Source organism: Chrysemys picta, chromosome 7 (genome assembly GCF_011386835.1).
Source record: "Chrysemys picta bellii isolate R12L10 chromosome 7, ASM1138683v2, whole genome shotgun sequence".
In the NCBI taxonomy this organism is placed as follows: Eukaryota; Metazoa; Chordata; order Testudines; family Emydidae; genus Chrysemys; species Chrysemys picta.
In genome coordinates this window covers 127,791,361-127,814,332 of record NC_088797.1, presented here as the reverse complement: position 1 = coordinate 127,814,332, position 22,972 = coordinate 127,791,361, and the positions used below count along the sequence as shown (strand labels likewise).

The 22,972-nt window shown below is 44.1% G+C and overlaps 1 protein-coding gene across 6 annotated transcripts in view; it reads left to right on the top strand.

The window, feature by feature from the left end:
• Positions 1-22,972, top strand: part of TCTN3 (tectonic family member 3) — a 68,618-nt gene that overhangs the window by 26,211 nt on the left and 19,435 nt on the right. For 3 of the 6 annotated variants that reach the window (XM_042845228.2, XM_042845225.2, XM_065552713.1), the window contains exons 7-11: positions 3,276-3,311; positions 6,171-6,245; positions 6,349-6,465; positions 17,803-17,901; positions 18,680-18,777. In XM_042845228.2, the coding sequence (XP_042701162.2) occupies positions 3,276-3,311; positions 6,171-6,245; positions 6,349-6,465; positions 17,803-17,901; positions 18,680-18,777 (425 nt within the window). Of the gene's footprint in view, positions 1-3,275; positions 3,312-6,170; positions 6,246-6,348; positions 6,466-17,802; positions 17,902-18,679; positions 18,778-20,794; positions 21,009-22,972 lie in introns of those variants that run through there. The other 3 variants (XM_042845229.2, XM_042845226.2, XM_065552714.1) reach the window with 2 other exon arrangements.

Below are 22,972 nucleotides of genomic sequence, written 5' to 3'. Positions count from 1 at the left end.
TGCAAATTTTGCCACCTCACTTTGTTTAGCCCTTTTTCCAGATCCTTTGTTAATTTGTTGAGTAGGACTGGTCACAGAACAGACCCCTGGGGCACACTACAATTTACCTCTCTCCATTCTGAAAACTGACCATTTATACCTACCCTTTGTTTCCTATCTTTTAACCAGTTACCAGTCCATGACAGCACCTTCCCTCTTATCCCGTAGCAGCTTACTTTGTGCAAGAGCCTTTGGTGAGGGACCTTGTCAAAGGCTTTCTGAAAATCTAAGTACACTATATCCACGTTTTGAGTCTTTTTTTCAATCTTCCCTCATAGGTCATGTTTTCTAGACCTTTAATCATTTTTGTTGCTCTTCTCTGGGCTTTCTCCAATTTGTCCACAACTTTCCTGAAATGTGGCACTCAGAAGTGGACACAATACTCAAGTTGAGGCCTAATCAGCACAGAGTAGAGCAGAAAAATTACTTCTCGTGGCTTGCTTACAATACTCCCGCTAATACATCCCAGAATGATGTTTGCTTTTTTTGCAACAGTGTTACACTGTTGACTCATATTTAGCTTGTCATCCGTTATGACCCCCAGATCCCTTTCCGCAGTACTCCTTCCTGGGCAGTCATTGCCCATTTTCTATGTGTGCAGCTGATTGTTCCTTCCTACATGGAGTACTTTGCATTTGTCCTTATTGAATTTCATCCTATTTACTTCAGACCATTTCTCCAGTTTGTCCAGATCATTTTGAATTTTAATCCTATCCTCCAAAGCATTTGCAACCCCTCCCCGCTTGGTATCATCCGCAAACTTTATAAGTGTACTCTATGCCATTATCTAAATCACTGATGAAGATATTGATCAGAACCAGACCCAGAACCAATACCTGCGGGACCCCACTGGTTATGCCCTTCCAGCTTGACTGTGAACCTCTGATAATTACTCTCTGGGAACAATTTTCCAACCAGATATGCACCCACCTTATTGTAGCTCCATCTAGGTTGTATTTCCTTAGTTTGTTTTTGAGAAGGTCATGCGAAACAGTATCAAAAGCCTTACTAAAGTCAAGATATACCACATCTCCCAAAATCCTTTTTTGTGTCACAGTTTTCCGAAGTATAGTCTGCTATTCTGGAAGTGCATCCGAAGAAGTGGGTTGTAGCCCACGAAAGCTTATGCTCTAATAAATTTGTTAGTCTCTAAGGTGCCACAAGTACTCCTGTTCTTTTTGAGGATACAGACTAACATGGCTGCTACCCTGAAACCTATTCTGGAAGTGTGATTGTAACAGGGATCTGCCCAATTTTGCTCTGGTGCCTCATTTTTCCTTAATCTCCCATGGGTTTTTCATCTTCAGCAGGTGACATAGCTCTCTGGCCAAGTCACAAAAAGATCATCCCTTTAAATCAAACCAAACAAACACACATCTTCCATCCTAGTCTCACGAGACACAGCCCTTTCTCCCCTAGGGTCTGTTTTCTTTTCTGCACCACACTCTTTCAGCACTGCACTTCTCTTGGGCTCAGCTCTGGCCCTCCTGGGCTCTTAGTTCCTTCATCCTCCCTGTGTTCAGAGGAGTCACCACATGACCTTGCTTGATGGCAGCATGAACAGTCTGTTCATCCTCTCCTTAATATTAGGGGAGATTAAGGGAAACTCATAGGGTGGCAGCATAGGGGTAACCCACATCCATCGTTGGTTATGGGTTCCCAGCCTTGGGTATCCTGAACAACCAGGCTGTCTGCCCAGTCATCCCAAACTTCCCTGTCTTCCTCCTGTGTTCTCCCAGCCTGCCATCCTTCTCTTTATAGAGCACTGACTCCCAGGTTTATTTTTTTCTGGAGTCCTCCCACCCACTCCTGCTGAAGCATCCATTCCCAGTGCCACTCTCTCTGGAGTCTCTCTGATCTGAGCTTGCTCTGATCACAGGTCACTAGCTTCCTTGAAGGCCCAGTTTAGTTGCATCAGCTTTGTAACATGACTTCAGCACTCTCTCCCTTCAGTTGGGGAGGCAAGCTAAGTGTGGCACAGGTGCAGCTGAGGTCCAACCCACGAAAAAGGTCAGCTCACCCTGTAACAGTGACCTACATTCTTTGTTCCTAGATGTATGACCTTGTAGGTAGCTGTATTAAAACACATTTTGTTTGACAGGGCCCAGTTTACCAAATAATCCAGATCACTGTGTATGACAGCCCTGTCCTACTCATTATTACCACTCCACCAATCTTTGTGTCAACTACAAATTTTATTAGCAGTGATTTTATATTTACTTCTGGGTCATTGATGAAAAGATTGAATAGCATCAGGTTTCAACCGATTCTGAAGAACCCCACTAGAAACACATCCCCTATTGATAACTGCTTTGAGATATGTCAGCTAGCCAGCTCTTAATCCATTTAATATGTGCTGTACTGATATTGTATAGTGCTAATTTTTTAATCAGAATGTTGTGTGATGCCCAGTCAAGTGCTTCACAAAAGTCTAAATCTATTACTTCTATGCAGTTACCTTTATCAACCAAACTTGCAATCACATCAGATAATTAAATCAGGTTTGTTTGTCAAGAGCTGTTTTCTATAAAACCATGTTGACTGCATTAATTATATTTCCAGAATTTGATTGATTTGATATCAGCTTTTCAATTATTTTTCTTGAGGTTGATGTTGGGCTAGCTGGCCTATTTTACTAGGATCCTCCTGTTTTCCCTTTCTGAATATTGGCACACCATCATTGCTGTTCTATTCTTTGGGAATTTCCCTGGCAGTCCAAGATTTATTAAAATGAATATTGGTCTAAATATGAATATGCTATTGAAATGGATGAGACACTTTGCTCCTCCCAGAATTCTTTTTTCAGGATGTCTGCAGAGTAGAACAGATGTCACTGTATCAGTTACACTTAGTTTGTATTTTCAAGGTTTACTTCACAACCATGGGACCTAGAAAATTACATTTTCGTAAATGAAAGCTGAGGTTCTTCTGTAATCATCTGATGCCAGTTGCGGGAGCCCTGGGTACAGGCCTGTAGTACCTTAATTTGGCTTTGCACACAGCAGGTCACTAGCAGAACCAGGAAAACAACATAGGTCTCCTGGGTCACAGACCAGTGCCGTATCCACTAGACCATACTTCTAGATTCTAGAGCACAAAGTTGGTGGCGAGTTCCACAGCCTTGGAATAGGCAGGGCTCTGCTTAACACCATATTATCTAGACACTGGTGTGTGTGATCTCCTAGTGACTCTGGGCACTTACAGTTAAAACACATCTGTTGATTTTTCTTTTCCAGGTCCCAGTTAACATGACCGATGTCCAGCTCATGCAGGTGAGACTCTGCCAATGAAAATAATTCCTGCATCTGAGATAAAGGGAATCCTGAGTCTTGAGCCAAGCACTTTGGGGGAATGGAAAAGTTCTGTGTCTGAGACAAGGCTTTGGAGGAGAAAGTCACATTGTCTCTGGAAAAGGAATATGGGGAAGGTTTCAGATATGAGATGGGGTATACTCTAAGGTGGTGTGTGTGTGAGTGAGTGAGTGGAAGATCTTTGACCTGGGATGGGCAGAGATGGAGTAGAGAGCAGGCCCTGGTTCTGGGATAGATTGGGAGTGGAGGGGCAGGTCACAGACAGAAATGTGGTTGAGAAGGGAAAGGACTCAGACTTGGAAGTGGTTTGGAAAGAGGAAGCAGGGGAAGGCCCCAGTTCTTCAAGTGATGATCCCTATGGTTTTTCACACATAGGTACACATGCAGGTCTGAGTCCGGAAATTCTTCAAAAGCAGTGTCAGTTGATCTGCACATGCAGTAGCTCTCCTTGTGCTCCCGACCAAGGATATCTGAGGCAGGGCGGGTCAATGCCTCTCCAGTTCCTTCTTACTTCTGCATAGCCTGAGTTGGAGTCATGTCCTCCTTCACTATAACCTGTAAAGTAGAAAATATTTTTAAGTAGTTTATATTGTAGTTTAGTAGTTTAATTTTGTAATAAGTTTAGAGTAGTTTTTTCCTCCCCAGTTGAGGGAAACCATCCCTGGTTCCGGGATTATGCCCAGAGTCCTGGGATTCAAGAACTGCGTCTCCTGCCCTTGCTCCTTCTCCATCAATGATGAACATCAACAGTGCTTGTACTGTCTGAGTGCAGCACGTATCTCTGCAAAGTGCAGTATCTGTCGATACTTACCACCCAGAACTTGAGAGGCACGGGGGCTTTGCCTAAGAAAGTACCTGATGGAGGAGGCTATGAGGCCCAGGAGAACCCCCTGTATGTCAGCCTCAACCAACCAGCCGTGTCCTCCAAGCATGTGCCTTGGAGTGGAGCCTCTAACACTGAAGCCCAAGGGCTCTTCCTTCAGGGCTCCCATGAAAGTAGAGAACACTCTGATGGGCACAAGGACAGAACCATGCAAAGGACAGTCAATAAGAAACGTGTTTCCTCCCTGAGCCGGTCCAGGTTGGGTGAGATGTCATGTCTCGCTCAGACCCAATGGAACTAGCTCTGCCAAAGACCCCCAGGTTGGAAGGCAAGGTGGGCAAAAAGAGAGATCTGCCGGTTCTGAAGGTGGTACCGAAGCGTAAAGCACAGATGCCCACCGGTTCTATGAGTCCTGGTCCACACCAATTGTCAGCACCGCCTTTTTCATTTAAAGACCATTCAACTGCAACAGATGAGCTGAGTCCTTCAGGTGTAACTGCTGGAACTCCTCAGACCCTAGGCTGTTACTTATGTAACACTGGAGGATATATTCAACTTGGTGGTGGTACAGGTGACTGCAGACAGTGCTTGGTGGCACTACCAGAAATTCACTCTGGCAGATAAGGGCTCTGAGAGACACGACCTCCTGGTAAAGAAGGTCTTCTCCTCCACAGGTCTGCAATTTTATGTCATTTAACGACCAACCTTTGTTAGCGAAATATGACTTTAATAACTACTCCAGGCTCGCGGACTTCAGAGATAAACTTCCTGTCGCCTTTTATTTATTTAAAGTGAAATGTATTACATCACCATGGGTTCGTCTCTGGTTGCTATAGTGAAACTCAAGGAGCTCAATCTATTTAGATTAACAAAGAGAAGGTTAAAGGGGTGACTTGATCAGTATGTAAATACCTAGGGGGGACAGATATTTAATAATGAGCTCTCCAGTCTAGCAGACAAAGGTATACAAGTTGAAGCTTGAGAAATTCAAACTAGAAATAGGCATAAAACTTTAATAAGGCTGTTGATTAGTCGCAGTTAACTCACGTGATTAACTCAAAAAATTAATCGTGATTAATCGCACTGTTAAACAATAGAATACCAATTGAAATTTAATAAAATATTTTTGGATGTTTTTCTACAATTTCAAATATATTGATTTCTGTTGCAACACAGAATACAAAGTGTACAGTGCTCACTTTATATTATTTTTTATTACAAATATTTGCACTATAGAAATGATAAACAAAAGTAATAATATTTTTCAATTCACCTAATACAAGTACTGTAGTGCAATCTCCTGCAAATTGTCTGAGCGATTGGCTGAACAAGAAGTAGGACTGAGTGGACTTGTAGGCTGTAAAGTTTTACATTGTTTTATTTTTGAATGCAGTTATTGTACATAATTGTACATTTGTAAGTTCAACTTTCATGATGAAGAGATTGCACTACAGTACAAGAATAGCAAGAATTCCTGCCTCTATAGCATCCCTATCTGATGTCCCAGGGCAGCAACTTGGAGTTCTGTTCACATGTTTGCAACATACTACGCTCTAGGTCAGGCATCAGCTGTGGATGCAGTGGTAGGAATGGCAGTATTGCAAGCATCTTTGTTGCCAGCTTCCTCGCACCTTCCTGCAGTCTGAACATTGCTTGCCAATCACCCAAGTATGGAATACACAGAGGGACCATCACTTGAAAAAGAAGGGGAGGTTACTTACTGTTACTGGAGGTTCTTCGAGATGTGTGGTCCCTAGCTGTATTCCACTACTTGCCCTCCCTCCTCTCTGCTTCAGATCCTGTTGGATTTGTAATAAGAAGAGGAACTGGAGAAGTGTTGACTTGCATTGACTCTTATACCCTCAGTCAAGACTACAGATAGGGACCACATATCTCTAAGAACCTCCAATTATGGTAAGTAACCTCCACATCAGGGATGGATGGTCACACTCCACTCTTTACTGGATTAACTGATTTTTTATTTTTGCTGCCTCCAGGTGAGAATCACCCCTGTCACACAGCCTGGAGCTCCCCAGATGGATGGCAACACCTGTCACAATGTTGTTTCTGAGGTACCTGAACCACCTTTCCACCATCATTGAGGCAGTGCAGGGCTGGAGTTAAAGCCCCAGGTCCTTGCCCTTTCTCTGACTGTCCTCTGTGTTGGACTTGCAGGTGATCTATGAAATAGAGTTCAATGGGACCCATGGAATCCAGAATGTCTCTGTCCAGCTTAAAGTGACCAGTGTCTCTGGGAACTCTCTGCAGCAGCGGTTCACACTTCAGTTCTGGGTCAGTGCCCTAGTTTCACATGGATCCTTGCAAGGGCTGGGTTTAGTGTCCTGACTTCATTTGAGTCCTTGAGTGAGGAGATCTGGTTAGTACCATGAGAGCATGTGGCCCTTGAGGGATCAGGGGTCAACATCCCAGTCTTATACGGGTCCTGTGGGGTATTGGGGTCAGTGTTTTGGTCTTGGGTATGTCCTCAAGATAGGGACAGGTGAGCTGAGTGCCCTGGTCTTATGCAGGGTTGGAGGGGGTTGGTGTCCTGCTCTTGGATGGTCTCTGGGGGAGGGGAGGGAAGAGATCAGGGTCAATATTTTTGTCCCAGGCATGTTATGTAAAGAGAGGATAGGAGGTAGTGCTGTATTTCACTTGTTCTGAGCAGAGCTGCTGGTGTCCTTTCCAGATGCTACTTGACCTGTGCTCTGGCAGTGGGGGATGGGAATTGCCCTGAAGGGTCAGTGACCTTTTCCATCTCCTTAGGTTCTAAGGCTGGAGGACAAAGCTGGGAAATATTAAATCTGTCTGTAAGTTAGTACTGGAGAGGCCCACTCTTGTGCCAAGTGGCTACAGTATAATGTGGGAGGTGGGAGGTTGTTTGGTTGACTCAGAACAACAGACGCTTGTTGAGGTAGTCGCCAAAACCCCTCTCCAGTGAGGACAGTGTAATAAGTGTGTGTTTGAGGGGGAGAATATCAGTGACCCAAAAATTCAGGGCTGTGGAAGGGTAAGTGTGAGTTCTTCCTTTGAGTATCCTCTGCATATTCCCATTCATGGGAATGCTCTGACCAGAGCAGCCTGAACGGTAAAATTCTATTAGAAGTAGCCATTGGAGCATCCACGCGCCTCCCTTGCTCGTCCCACTTCTTTCCCCCCCTCCCTCTCCTTCCCCAATTCCAGACATTCTAAGGCAAGGGTTTAAAAGGAGCATGGCGCTCCATTGCCTCAGTGCCTTCAGCTGTGGCCAGCTGGACGGTTACATTGTTGCTATAGGATCCTTTCAGAACCTATAAGTAGATAGGCAGTTTGTATAGGTTAGTTGGTACATAAGTTCACAGGGTTACACAAAGGATAACATGACAGATCAGAAGGCTAAGAAGCCTGGATTCAAAAGTTCTTCTTCGAGAGATGTCCCTGTGGGTGCTCCACTCCAGGTGTTGGTGCGTCCCTGCGCCTTCGCTCGGAGATTTTTCGCAGCAGTACTCTTACTGGCCACGCATGCGCAGAGGCTGTCCCCGCTGTGAGTCTAGGATAATAGTACGCATGCGTGGCCAATCTCCTCAGTTCCTTCTCTACCGTCCCCAGCCTGAGACGGAGCTCAGCAGGCTCGTTAGGAAATCCCTCACTCTTGCTACAATTACCTATTCTAGTAGTTAGTTTGTTGTCAGTTTTTGTTAGTGTAGTTCATTAGTTCTTTTATCTGTTATAAAAAAAAAAAATTTTCTCTCAGCCGCAGCCGCTTCTACCATGCCCGGCTCCACAGGCTTCAAGCGCTGCTCTATGTGTAAGGACGCTATCCCGCTCTCTGATGGCCACTCTCAATGTATAAAGTGCTTGGGGAAACCCACATTCCCCAAAAATGTGCCCACTGTAGCAAATTCAGTTCCAGGGCACGGAAGGAAGGGAGCTTAAACTAAAACTGCTCCTCCTGCAAAAGTCTATCGGGTCAGTTTCAGACCCAGGCGCCGACTCCGGCTCTGCTGCCCGCCACAGCCCCCCTACAAATTAGCTTTTGAGCTACACAGAGCTCTTCCTGAGGTCTGGAAAAGGTACTCAAGAGTGTCACAGCTAAATACAAGGTCGAACAGATAGTTTAACATAAGTAGTTAGCATATATTCTATGGGACCATTCAAGGTGAAGTGACCCATTAACACCCCTGTAGTCACAGAACTACAAGAGGGGTTAGTGGGTTACAGATTGTTGTAATTAGTCATAAATCCAGTGCCTGGATTTAAGACCATGACTTTTAGTATCTAGCAAAGTTATGAATTTAAGCTCCCAGGCTTGTCTTTTGAAAGTGGTGTGCAGGTTTTCTGTGAGGATCAAAACTGATAGGTCAGATATAGAGTGATCACTTTGTTGAATGTGTTCAGCCATAGGTGATGTGGTATTGTTGTCTATTATTTTCCTGTGTGAGTTCATTCAAGTGCGTAGTGATTGTCTGCTTTCACCCACATAGTCATTGGGTCATTTAGTGCACTGGATGAGGTACCCCCCGAAGTTGTGATAGGCATGTGTAAGACCCACAGGTCTTGAAAGCTGTGTTGTGGGGGGGTGTTGATCATTGTAGCAATGGAGATATGTCTGCAGGTTTTGCATCTGTTGTTCCGGCAGCTTCTGGTGCCACTTTGAGTTAGGCTGGGTCTACACTACCCGCCTGAATCGGCAGGTAGAAATCGACCTCTCGGGGATCGATTTATCGCGTCCCGTCAGGACGCGACAATCGATCCCCGAATCGACGCTCTTACTCCACCAGCGGAGGTGGGAGTAAGCGCCGTCGACGGGAAGCTGCAGAGGTCGATTTTGCCGCCGTCCCAATTCAGCTATGCTATTCGCGTAGCTGAATTTGTGTATCTTAAATCGACCCCCCCCCCCTGTAGTGTAGATGTAGCCTTAGTGTGTCCTGATATGTGGGGAGCTTGCTTCTGTTGAGCTAGGAGAGGTTGCGGGGAGGTTGTCTGTAGGACAGAAAAGAGGGTTCAGGAAAGATTTCTTTCAGGGTTGAGTTCCCATCAAGTATGGGTTTTAGTTTGACAATAGCCGATATGGATTCCAGCGTGAGGTGGTAGGTGACAACGAGGGTGTGTGGTCAGAGTGGGTTTTATTTCTGTATTTAAGCAGGCTCTCTTGGGGTATTTGGGTGGCCCATTCTATGATGCAATCTACTTCTCTGGGAGTGTCCTTGTTTGGTGAAGGCAGTTTTGAGTGTTTTAAGGTGTATATCCTGGACTTGCTCCTCAGACAATATTCTATGGTATGTGAGTGGCTGGCTGTAGATAAGAGTTCTTAGTGTGTTCGGGTTGGCTACTGGATCTATGAAGATAGGTGTCATGATCTGTGGGTTCCTTGTATATAGTTGTCTGTAGAGTGAAGCTGATTATGGTGTAAAGGAAGTTGATGCTAGTGTGGGACTGTTCCAGAGAGAGTTTGATGGATGGGTAGTTGTGGTGGAAATCTATGAGGGAGTTTAAGCCGTCTGTTCAGAGGATAAAAATATCATCAATGTATCTCAGGTATATCATTGGTTCTGTGATGCATTTGTCCAGTGGTGCAGTCCTAGGACTACAAGGGTGATAATGGGCCACTTCACCTTCAATGGTCCCTTAGAAAATGTAATAACTACTTATGTTAAACTATCTGTTCAACCTTGTATTTAGCTGTGACACTCTGAGTACCTTTCCCAGACCTCAGAAAGAGCTCTGTGTAGCTCAAAAGCTTGTCTCTCTCACCAACACAAGTTGGTCCAATAAGGTATATTGCTTCATTCACTTCATTCATTGTCTCTCTAATATCCTGGGACTGACATGGCTACAGCAACCTGTATACAACACTGTTAGAGCAGTGATTCATCAGGTGGATCTGTCTATGGCTGTACTGACAATTGAGCCAGTTACTGTATCTCAGAACACGTCAGGTGTGTTACTACGACCAGTCAGGCTGACTGCTTCTCTGAGAGTCAGCCAAGAACTGAAAAGGGTCAGGAGCTCTCTGCTGCTGCATCCTACAAAACCCCTTTGCCATTCATGGAGAAGAACTTCTCTCCGCTCTCCTTTTCCAGGAGGTTGTTGTGTCCCATCTGAGCTGAAAATGGATTGGGGCCAGAAGAGGGAGGTGGATCACAGATCAGAATCAGGGAAAACTTCTTATTATCAGTTCAGTGCTGGCCTTCTGGATCCGCAGGCACAGAGAGATTTCCAACCAGATCCATCAGTAGGGTTTTGGCCTGGGTGGCATCTATCTCCTTGGTAAGGTGACCTCGCTGGCTATTTCTGGCCCCTTATCAGGAAGGGCTGAGTTCAGATCTTCAGCAAGACAGTATCAGGAGGACATTCAGTTGTTCTATCCAAAGGATAGGGTCCAACCAATGCAGCTTACTCAGAACAAGTCACCTATGGAAATAGGTGAATTATTCAGTGAGGAGGAACTGGAGCTGGGAGAGTCTGATTCAGAATTAAGGGATGTGCCTTCTCTGGATGAAAATGTGGGGACATCTCAGTATCATCACCATCTGAAGATGCTATAGCCTTTCATGAGTTAATATTGCGAATGTCAAAGATGTTAGATATTCCTTCTGTTTTTGTGGTGGAATCATTGCATCCTATCTTCAATGTCTTTGGGGCAACGGCTAGTCAATGAGTCACACTTCTCTTGTTAGAGGGACTATTCAGTCTGGAATATTTCAGCCCATTCAGCCTCTATGTAAGAAGGAAGATAAATTATGTAATTCCCGCAAAGAAATACTGTGCTTCATGCTCATCTGCCTCTTAATTTGTTGATGGTCGAAGTGGTACTTCACAGTGGTACTTCACAGAAAAGGTGCCCAAGTTCACTTTACTCCATCAGATGAGGAAAGGAAGAGGCTGGATATATTAGGAAGAAAAATATTTTCTTCAGCTGCATTAAACATGCTCATGTCCAGCTACAAAGCTGTTGTGGCTGGGTACCAGTACCATTTCTGGAGCAAAATGTCCTCTTTTCTTAACTTTGTGTTCCTCTGGAAGTGCATTATCAAATGCTGTTTTGACTGAAGGACTGAATGTTGTCAAGCAACAGTTGAAAGCAGCTTTTGACTCCTCCGATACTTCAGCAAGGTCAGTAGCTTTGGCTGCCTCACTAAGAAGAGACACACTGTTAAGACCAATGGGATTCCCTCATGAGACACAAATGAGGATTGAGGACCATCCATTTGAAGGAGAAGGTCTGTTTATTATTCAGACTGATGAGGTATTAGAGAAGATGAAAAATGTAAGATCTTTTGCTAGATCTTTACGTTTCTTTAATACAGGGAAGAGGCCATATTCAATTCCCATTACACAGGTATCTAAAGTAATATGCCTTCTTCATCTCCTTCACTTCATTACAATTATCAGAGAAGGGCATACCCTTTCTAACCTCAATATTATTCCCCACACCACCAACTACAACAGAGAAAGAAATTTAAGCCTCGCAATAACAAAGGGATTGTTTCATCTTTGTTCTCTGCAGTTCATCTAAGACATCAGATTTGACATGAGAACACAGAGCTTCAAGCCAGTCCACCTGGGCATTGTTTATCCATAGTTTGGAGTCCAGCAGTCCAGTTTTTATTACCAATGGGAGTTAATAACATCAGACAGATGGATTTTAGAAGTTATTTCATGCATGTACATAATTCAATTCAAAACCTTTTCTCACAACAATCCACCTGCTTCATATCTGGGCAGAGATCAAAGTAATCTCAATTTGTTCAAAAATGAAGGTTAAGTCTCTGCTCCAGTTAGGTGCAATACAGGTAATTCCATGAGATCATAGAGGGAAGGGGTTTTACTCATGTTATTTTCTAATCCTCCAAAAAGATGGAGGGCCTTCACCCTATTTTGGATTTAAGCAGATTAAACACTTATATAAAGAAATTATGTTTCTACATGCTGCCTCTAACTTAGGTAATATTCTTTCACTCCAGGGTTGGTTTGCAGCTGTGGATTTAAAAGATGCGTACTTGCACATTTCATTCTATAAGACCATGTCAGTGGTTTGTTGTTGAAGAGGACCATTTTCACTACAAGGTCCTCCCTTCCAGGTTGTCCACAGCACTTCGGGTGCTTACAGAATGTCTGTCTGGTGAAGGAGCATATCTAATGCTCAGTACCTGATGCTCAATATCTAATTACTCCTGCACTTAGAACAGAAGAATCCCATGCACTGCTACAGACTAGGGACTGAATGGCTAGGCAGCAGTTCTGCAGAAAAGAATCTAGGGCTTACAGTGAATGAGAAGCTGGATATGAGTCAACAGTGTGCCCTTGTTGCCAAGAAGGCTAACAGCATTTTGGGCTGTATAAGTAGGGACATTGCCAGCAGATCAAGGGACGTGATCATTCCCCTCTATTCGGCATTGGTGAGGCCTCATCTGGAGTACTGTGTCCAGTTTTGGGCCCCACACTACAAGAAGGATGTGGAAAAATTGGAAAGAGTCCAGCGGAGGGCAACAAAACTGATTAGGAGGCTGGAGCACATGACTTACGAGGAGAGGCTGAGGGAACTGGGATTGTTTAGTCTGCAGAAGAGAGGAATGAGGTGGGATTTGATAGCTGCTTTCAACTACCTGAAAGGGGGTTCCAAAGAGGATGGAGCTCGGCTGTTCTCAGTGGTAGCAGATGACAGAACAAGGAGTAATGGTCTCAAGTTGCAGTGGGGGAGGTTTAGGTTGGATATTAGGAAAAACTTTTTCACTAGGAGGGTGGTGAAGCACTGGAATGGGTTGCCTAGGGAGATGGTGGGATCTCCTTCCTTGGAGGGTTTTTAAGGTCAGGCTTGACAAAGCCCTGGCTGGGATGATTTAGTTGGGGATTGGTCCTCCTTTGAGCAGGGGGTTGGACTAGATGATCTCCTGAGGTCCCTTCCAACCCTGATATTCTATGATTCTAAGAAGGCAGGGGATGTATGTATATCCATACCTAGACGACTGGTTAATAAAAGTGTCATCCAAGGAAGGGATCTTACTACATGTATATCAGATATGTTCACCGTTTGTCAATCTGGGATTACAGATAAATTGGGAAAAGTCATGTCTAAACCCTATTCAAGGGACTCTTTATAGGAGCAATCTTGCATTTATCTGTGGAGAGAGCTTTTCTCCCAGAGGTGAGATATATCAAAATAAACATATCTCCTCTTCCAGTTACCAAGACAACCATTCAGTTGCTGGGTCTATTGGCATTAACCACAGCAGTGACTCCTTATGCTCATCTTCAGATGAGAGACCTTCAGCACTGGTTAGCAAAGAACTATGAACCAGTGTAGATTATGTGCATTGAAAAATATTAATTCCACAACAAGTGCTAATGGGATGGACAGACAGTCAAAATGCAATGAAGTGTACACTTTTCTGTCCCCCATAACATCAGTTATAGTGATCACCGATGCTCCTACCTCAGGATGGGGAACCCATTTGAACAATGAATCATTGGAAAGAGATCATTGGTCACTAAAGGAAAGGAATGTACATAACAATATTTTAGAACTGAGAGCAATCAGATTAGCTCTCTGGCCTTTTCTACTTCAAATCAAAAACAAAGCAGTTGAGGTAGTAACCTACGCTAGGACAGCGTTATATTATCTAAACAAGCAAGCGGGGGACTCATTCTGTGGAATTATGCAGGGAGGCCAAGAGTCTTATTAAGTACTCTATAGAACATTATATGAATCCAGTAACAATTCACATGGCAGGAGAACAGAACACTCTTGTAAATCATCTGAGTAGATCATCAGGTCAGATCCACGAATGGAAGGAAGAAGTAGTGAATCACCCCTTCCGTTTATGGGGGGAACCCAATAATAGACTTGTTTGCATCCCGCAGCAACAGGAAATATCAGAGCTATTGTTCTAGGGCAGGCAGAAACAAGGAACCGGTACTGAACACTTTTCTAATACAGGGGAGTCAGGGCCTAAGGAATTCTTTTCCCTCATTTCCCCTCATTCAGAGAATGATAAACAAGATAAGACAGGGCAAAGCCTGGGTGATTTGAATAGCACCAGCATGACCCAGACAGCAATGGTAGCCGGCTTTGGTACATGTGTCACTAGGATTAGTGGAACCTTTATCACTGATATTGGACTTGTTGATGCAATAAACAGGGAAGGTCTATCATCTGAACTTTCAGTCCCTTCTCTTGACTGCATGAGGAATAGACCTTTAGAGGTGCTAGAAGAAAGCCTTTTATTAGAAGTACACGTTGTACTGTTAATTCTAGAAAGGAATTCACATGGATGTGCTGTAGTCTTAAATGGAATAGGTTTCTATTGTGGATTTCCATGTATAATGTGGATCCTTATATGGCATCAATTAATTATATATTAGCATTAATTGTATCTTAAGAAGACACCTCTTTCATTATCTTCAGTTAAGATTAATCTCTTGGCCATATCATGTATCCGTAGAGGGAAAATAAGTTTTTACTAATGATGAAATTTAGAGGTTTTTAAAAGGCCTTTGTATCCTCCAATTTTGTATCCTATAATTTGTATCCTCCAATAAGAATTCCTATGCCCTTCTAGGATCTGAATGTATTACTAGCATAAATAATGAGACTTCCCTTTGAACCTCTAGGACAGGGGTGGGCAAACTACAGCCTGGGGGCTGCATCCAGCCCTTCAGACGTTTTAATCCGGCCCTCGTGCTCCTGCCGGGGAGCGGGGTCCAAGGCTTGCCCTGCTCCAGTGCTTCAGCCAGGGGCTTGCCCTGCTTTGCGCATGCTGTGGCTCCGCGTGGCTCCCAGAAGCAGCGGCATGTCCCCCCTCTGGCTCCTATGCGTAGGGAGAGCCAGAGGGCTCTGAACTCTGCCCCAAACGCCGCCCCCGTAGCTCCCATTGGCCGGGAACTATGGCCAATGGGAGCTGCAGGGGTGACGTCTGCGGACGGGGCAGTGCACCGAGCCGCTTGGCTGTGCCTCGGTGTAGGACCCAGAGGGGGGACATGCCGCTGCTTCCAGGAGCTGCTTGAGGTAAGCGCTGCCTGGAGCCTGTACTCCTTATCCCGCACTGATCCCCCTCCTGCCCGCCGAACCCCTTGGTCCCAGCTCAGAGCACCCTCCTGCACCCCCAACCCCTCATCCCCAGTCCCACCCCAGAGCCTGTACCCCCAGCCGGATCTCTCCCTCCCCCCCTGCACCCATGCCTCAGCCCGGAGCCCCCTCCCACACCCTGAACTCATTTCTGGCCCCACCCCAGAGCCCTCACCCCCCCAGCCGGAGCCCTCACCCCCTCCCACACCCCAATTCCCAATTTCATGAACATTCATGGCCCACCATACAATTTCCATACCCAGATGTGGCCCTTGGGCCAAAAAGTTTGCCCTCCCCTGCTCTAGGGAGCTGGTCTTTATTTCACCTATCTGTAAAAACTCTGTTTTAGCAATCCCTTCTGCCAGGTGCATAAGTCAATTGCATGCATTAATGCTGATCCACCATTCAGTGTGTTTCATAAGGATAATGTGGTTCTTTGCACTCATTCTAAGTTTTTACCAAAAATAGGCTCCAATTTTGACATAGAACAATCTATAGTTTTACCATTTTTTCCTCCAAGCCCCATACTCATGATGGGGAAGTTAAATTACACATATTAGTTATGAGGAGAGCATTATCTTTTTACTTAGGCCATGTCTACACTAGCACTTACGTTGGCAAAACGTTTATCACTCAGGGGTGTGAAAAAACACACTCCTGGACGACATAAGTTTTGCCACCATAAGTGCTTATTTGCACAGCTCCATGTCGGTAGGAGATGCTCTCTCGCTGACATAGCTACCCTCGCTCATTGAGTTGGTTTTATTATGTTGATGGGAGAGCTCTCTCCTGTCGGCATAATGCAGCTACACGAGTGCTCTTACAGCAGCACAACTGTATCGATACAGCTGTGGTGCTGTAAACTTGTAAGTGTAGACATGGTGTTAGACAGGGCTAAACAATTTAGACCGTGCTCAAGGCTGTTTAGAGCTTAGAGACCAAAAAACAAGGGTAAAGGCGTTTCTGTACACATTCTAGGCGGGTTAGGCTAGGTATTTATGTTCTTATGCTCAATTTATAAGATTAATAAGAACATAAGAACAGCCATACTGGGTCAGACCAGTGGTCCATCTAGGCCCAGTATCCTGTCTTCTGACAGTGACCAATGTCAGATGCTTCAGAGGGAATGAACAGAACAGGGCAATTATTAAGTGATCCATCCCCTGTCGTCCTGTCCCAGCTTCTGGCAATCAGAGGCTCAGGGACATCCAGAGCATGCGATCGAAGAGATTATCCTTTCCTCAAGGCATCAAAACTCATTCAACTAGATCAAAGTCAACTTGCATGGCTTTCCCTAGACATATTCCTCTCGTAGAGACAGGTAGAGCAACAACTTGGAGTACTGTCCACATTTTTACTAAACATTACTCTTTAGACTTGGAATCTAGATCGGAGGCGAAGTTTGGTAGGGCATTCCTTGTTTAACTAGAACTTTGGGTCCTACCATCCCAGGTCAAAGTACTGTTTATTAATATATGCTGTGAGTGGGAATATGCAGAAGACACCCAAAGGAAGAAACGAGGGTTACTTATGTGTGACCAAGGTTCTTTGAGATGGACTCTGCATAGTCATACTACATGCCTCCCTTTCCCCACTGCCTCAGTGCCCTACTTACCAAAAGGCTTGGGGTCACGGGGGAAGGCACTGAGGCGGGTGAGTGCCACACTCCTTTTTAAGCCTTGCCCTGGAATGTCCAGAGTTTGGGAGGGGAAGGAGGCAAGGGAGGCATGTGGCCGCTCCAACTGCTACTGCTAGTAGAATTTTACAGTTTAGGTCGCACCACTCGGAGCATTCCAATGAGTTGAATATGTAGCATCCATCTCAAAGAAACTGGGTTACAAGTAAATAAGTTCATTTCTGGAGAACCACCTAACTCCCTATGGAGACAGCGTAACATGGATCATAAGTGTGATTATAGAATTCCTCAGGCTCTAGTACACTTTGTTGCAGAAAAATCTTAGGCAGTGTGAGTCTGATGCTTCAGTAACTGTCTCTGGGGCATGGGTACCCAAGTGTCAGGGCAGGCTGCAGTTTGGCTTGCCAGCTCCTAGGTTGCAGAGGTGCTGGTTAAGTATGGAAGAGGATTCTGAGACAGACCGAGATAGGAGTTTTGTTTTTAATGAGACTTTTAATAGGGTGATTTAAAAAAAAAAAACACCTTTAGTCACACTCAGCCCTGCCATAAGTAGGCTTGACTCCCTTGTCTGAAAAAGAGTTTTCCTGTTTATCCCATGGCTGAATTGTTTGGGGTGGGAGGGATAGCTCAGTGGTTTGAGCATTGGCCTGCTAAACCCAGGGTTGTGAGTTCAATCATTGAGGGGGCCACTTAGGGATCTGGAGCAAAATCAGTACTTGGTCCTGCTAGTGAAGGCAGGGGGCTGGACTCAATGACCTTTCAAGGTCCCTTCCAGTTCTAGGAGATAGGATATCTCCATTTATAAAATATATATCTATCTATCTTAATAAAAATTTAATCAGTTGTGCTGAATGAAGGTCTGATCTACCTGGTGCTGATGGTGTCACTTCCCTTTGTAACATTTTCTTTCCTTCTCTCTTGCTTTTCTCTTCTGCTTGCCTCTCAGCAGAGCAGGACCCCTTCGTATACCTTGCCAAGAAGTGGAAACCCTGGCTATATCATTGGGGCACCACTCTTGTCTCTAAACAGTGGTGCCAGGCAGCAAGTATCCTTTCTGATATCAGGTTTTACCTGTCACCATCACCTAGTATGGCTGTACCCTTTAGATTTTGGATTAACTGGGGAAGTGTTACGTGAGTGTCACATTGCAGCTTTTGTCTAACCTTTCCCTTGGGGATAATGGGAAAGGTTCTTTGACAGGGATCTCCAGACGTTCCTCTACACATGAAACACCCTCCCTAAGCTCATCCATTAGGTCATCACCCTCTCCCTGTTCAACTCCCTCCTGAAGACCCACTTCTACAAGAAATTAACCGGATGACTATAGCAACATTGTGAATGTCTAAGGAATATCTATGTAGTTAACACAGTGCTTGTTTGGTTTTTTGAGTATCTGCCAAGAGATAGCCATGTTCCACTTTGGGTGCTTTCCTGTACCCTCTGTCCATTTCTCTGTGTATTTCTTCAGAGAAAGGACCATGTTTGGGAAGCATTGGAAAGCACTGCTGGAAACAAATAACTGATAATAATATTGAAGGTGTCTTGACCATGACTGGATTGGAATCATGTGTAAGAGTTAAGGGGGATTTTAGGGATTCTCTAACTTTGTTGAGGGTGTCACTGGTATGTTTGGGTGGGTATTTCTTTGGTCACAGTGGTTAACTTGGTTAGGGGTGGGTTAGGTACATGTGCTACAATAACTGGCACTGTTGGTAGGAGGTTGCTACTAATTAAAGGATGATCTTGTTGAGGACTGGTTTAGTAACCCATGCTGTTTAACTTCTCTTCTATTTGACTTCTTGACACATAGCCCCTTCCCTCAGGTAACTATCTTACAGAGCCAGGGTGATGGAATATGCTCTCAGACTCTCAGGTACAAGGTACAGTTTGGAATGAATGTGAGGACAAGCTGCCAGCTCAGGTAACTATTTCCACCATTCCTTCATCTCCAATCCTCAGACAAGTTTGCAAGGCTTGGGTAGCACCCTCTCCTGTCATTGCCACACAGGGTTTGCAGGGCTCAGGTTGTGCTGTAGAGCTCATGTAGTATCTTCGTCGTAATTCCCCACATGGGACTCGGATCATCTCTCCCACACATGCTTGAAGGGTTTGAGCATCACTAGAGACAAGGAACCTCTACAAGAGGGGGCCCGTCAGAGCATCCTGAACACTATTAATTGTGGAGGTCTGTCGGAGAGGTTCTGAGGCTCCAGTTCTAAGCATGTATTTCACAGCACAATACAGGAATGCAGGGCTTGGATTCGAGGAGTAGTAGTATAATTAGTCTTGAAAGGATTAGATTTTTATTATTCAATATCACTAAAGATCCATTTTGCACCATATACACACAAACTGATGAAAAATATTTCCATTGATAATAATGGACATTTACAGATAGGCAAAGTAAAACAAGTGCTACTTAAGAGTTTGACTTGAAGCTGTTTACTTTGTATGTTTTGACATGTGATGTTGACAATGTGTGTTTTAATGGTTATAAAGCTTGAATTTTTTGAATCTCAAGATCTGCTTGTGATGGGTTCGGTCACAGAGATCCCTTTGGGACTGTCACCTGATGTACTGAAATTACCTTTGAGCCCATTTTCCCTGACACCTTGGGACTCCAGAACCCCGCCTTGTTGAGTCAGACACACTAGCCTGCTGCAACACAGACCCAGGGTCTGGGCCGTGTCCCCAAAGCTGCAGACTTTAACTAAAAACAGCTCAGCATGTTACCTGTCTCCAGCACCCAGACACTCAGCTCCCAATGGGATTCAAATCCCAAATAAATCCGTTTTACTCTGTATAAAGCTTATACAGGGTAAATTCATAAATTGTCTGCCCTCTATAACACTGATAGAGAGATATGCACAGCTGTTTGCTCCCCCCAGTATTAATCACTTACTCTGGGTTTACTAATAAACAAAAGTGATTTCATTAAGTATAAAAAGTAGGATTTAAGTGGTTTCAAGTAATAACAGCCAGAACAAAATAAGTCACAAAAGCAAAATAAAACAAACTCGCAAGTCTAAGCCTAATACATTAAGAAACTGATTACAGGTAATATCTCGCCCTCAAAGATGTTCCAATAAGCTTCTTTCACAGACAAGACCCCTTCCTAGTCTGGGCCCAATCCTTTCCCCAGTACAGTCTTTGTTAGACCCAGCAGACATCTCAGGTGGTAAGCAGGGGTTTTCTCATGACTGGCAGCCCCCGTTGTCTTGCTACACCCCCTTTTATAGCTTTTGCACAAGGCGGGAATATTTTGTTTATGCTTGTCCCCACCACTGCCTCATCAATGGAAAAGTACTAGGATTAAGGTAGATTCCAGTATTATGTGACATGATCACATGTCACTGTAAGACCCCTTGTCTCCATTCTTCCTGGGTTGGCCCACATGTACACAAGAAGGTTTGCAGGTAAATAAACCATTTTCAAACAATTGTCCTAGTCAAGGAGAGCCATCAAGATTCTAAACCACCATTAATCGCCCACATTTTGCATAATTACAATAGGACTTCAGAGTTATACTTCATATTTCTAGCTTCAGATACAAGAATGATACATGCATAAAAACAGGAGAAATATATTCAGTAGGTTGTAACCTTTGTTATGATACCTTACAAGAGACCTCTTGCATAAAGTATATTCCAGTTACATCATATTCACACTCATAAGCATATTTCCATAAAACATATGGAGTGCAAAGTCACACTGCTGTCATTGTCTGACCACAACCCCATAATTTTCCACAACTGTGCAAATTTAAATGGAGAAAATTGAGAAAAATCCTTAAAAATAAAAATTGATTTCTGTAAAGTGGTGTGTGTGTGTGTGTGTGTGTGTGTGTGTGTGTGTGTGTGTGTGTGTGTGTGTGTAAAATAACATAGGAATGGTCAGACCAATGGTCCATATACCCGAAGTATCCTGTTTTCTAACAGTGCTCAATGCCAGATGCTTCAGAGGGAATGAACAGAACAAGGCAATCATCAAGTGATCCGTCCTGTCTCCAATCCCAACATCTGGCAGTCAGAGGTTTAGGGACACCCAGAGCATAGGGTTGCATCCCTGCCCATCTTGGATAATAGCCATTGATGGACCTATCCTCCATGAACTTATTTAATTATTTTTTGAACTCAGTTATACTTCTCGCCTTCAGCACATCCACTGACAACATGTTCCACAGATTGACTTTGCGTTGTGTGAAGAAGTACTTCCTTATGTTTTGTTTTAAACCTGCTGCCTATTTATGTCATTGAGTGATTTTGGTTCTTGTGTTAGGTGAGGGTGTAAATCACACTTCCCTGTTCCCATTCTCCACATCATTCATGATTTTATAGAGCTCTGTCATATCTCCCCCTTAGTCATCTCGTTTCCAAGCTTTTTAATCTGTCTTTGTGTGGAAGCTGCTCCATACCCCTTATCATTTTTGTTGCCCCTCTCTGTACCTTTTTCATTTCTAATGTATCTTTTTATGAGATGGGGTGACCAAAACTGCAGTATTCAAAGTGTGGTCCTACCATGGATTTATATAGTGACAGTATGATCTTTTCTCTCTTATTATCTATCCCATTCCTAATGGTTCCTAGCATCTTGTTCACTTTTTTTGACTGCCGCTGCACACTGAGCAGATGTTTTCAGAGAACTATCCATGATGATTCTAAGATCTCTCTCTCTTTTTTTTTGGTAACAGCTAATTTAGACCCCATCATTTTGTACGTATAGTTGGGATTATTTTCCCCACTGTTCATTACTTTGCATTTATCAACACTAAATTTCATCTGCCATTTTGTTGCCCAGTCACCCAGTTTTGTGAGATCCCTTTGTAACTCTTCAAAATCTGCTTTGGGCTGCATTATCTTGAGTAATTTTGTATTATTGGCAAACTTGTCACCTCACTGTTTACGCCTTTTTCCAGATAATTTATGAATACGTTGAACAGCACTGGTCCAAGTACAGATCCCTGGGGGACATCACTATTTACCTCTCCCCATTCTGAAAACTGACCATTTATTCTGACCTTTGTTTCCTGTCTTTTAACCAGTTACTGATCCATGAGAGGACCTTCCTTTTTATCCCATGCCGGCTTACTTTGCTTAAGAGCCTTTGCTGAGGGACTTTGTCAAAGGCTTTCTGAAAGTCTAAGTGGACTGTTTCCACTGGCTCACCCTTGTCCACACGTTTGTTGACCCCCTCAGATAATTCTAATAGATTGGTGAGGCATGATTTCCCTTTACAAAAGCTATGTTGACTCTTTCCCAACAAATCCTGTTCATCTATGTGTCTGATCAGTCAGTTCTTTACTATAGTTTCAATCAATTTGCCTGGTTCTGAATTTTGGCTTACTGGCCTGTAATTGCCAGGACCAAATCTGGAGCCTTTTTAAAAAATTGGTGTCATGTTAGCTATCCTCCAGTCATCTGGTACAACAGTTGATTTAAATGATAGGTTACATACCACACTTTGTAGTTTTGCAATTTCATCTTTGAATTCCTTCAGAACTCTTTCATAGATCCTTATAGATTCATAGATTCTAGGACTGGAAGGGACCTCAAGAGGTCATCGAGTCCAGTCCCCTGCCCTCATGGCAGGACCAACTACTGTCTAGACCATCCCTGATAGACATTTATCTAACCTACTCTTAAATATCTCCAGAGATGGAGATTCCACAACCTCCCTAGGCAGTTTATTCCAGTGTTTAACCACCCTGACGGTTAGGAACTTTTTCCAACGCATTCTAGTGCTTCACCACCCTCCTAGTGAAATAGTGTTTCCTGATATCCAACCTAGACCTCCCCCACTGCAACTTGAGACCATTGCTCCTTGTTCTGTCATCTGCTACCACTGAGAACAGCCGAGCTCCATCCTCTTTGGAACCCCCCTTTAGGTAGTTGAAAGCAGCTATCAAATCCCCCCTCATTCTTCTCTTCTGCAGACTAAACAATCCCAGTTCCCTCAGCCTCTCCTCATAAGTCATGTGCTCCAGCCCCCTAATCAGTTTTGTTGCCCTCCGCTGGACTCTTTCCAATTTTTCCACATCCTTCTTGTAGTGTGGGGCCCAAAACTGGACAGAGTACTCCAGATGAGGCCTCACCAATGTCGAATAAAGGGGAACGATC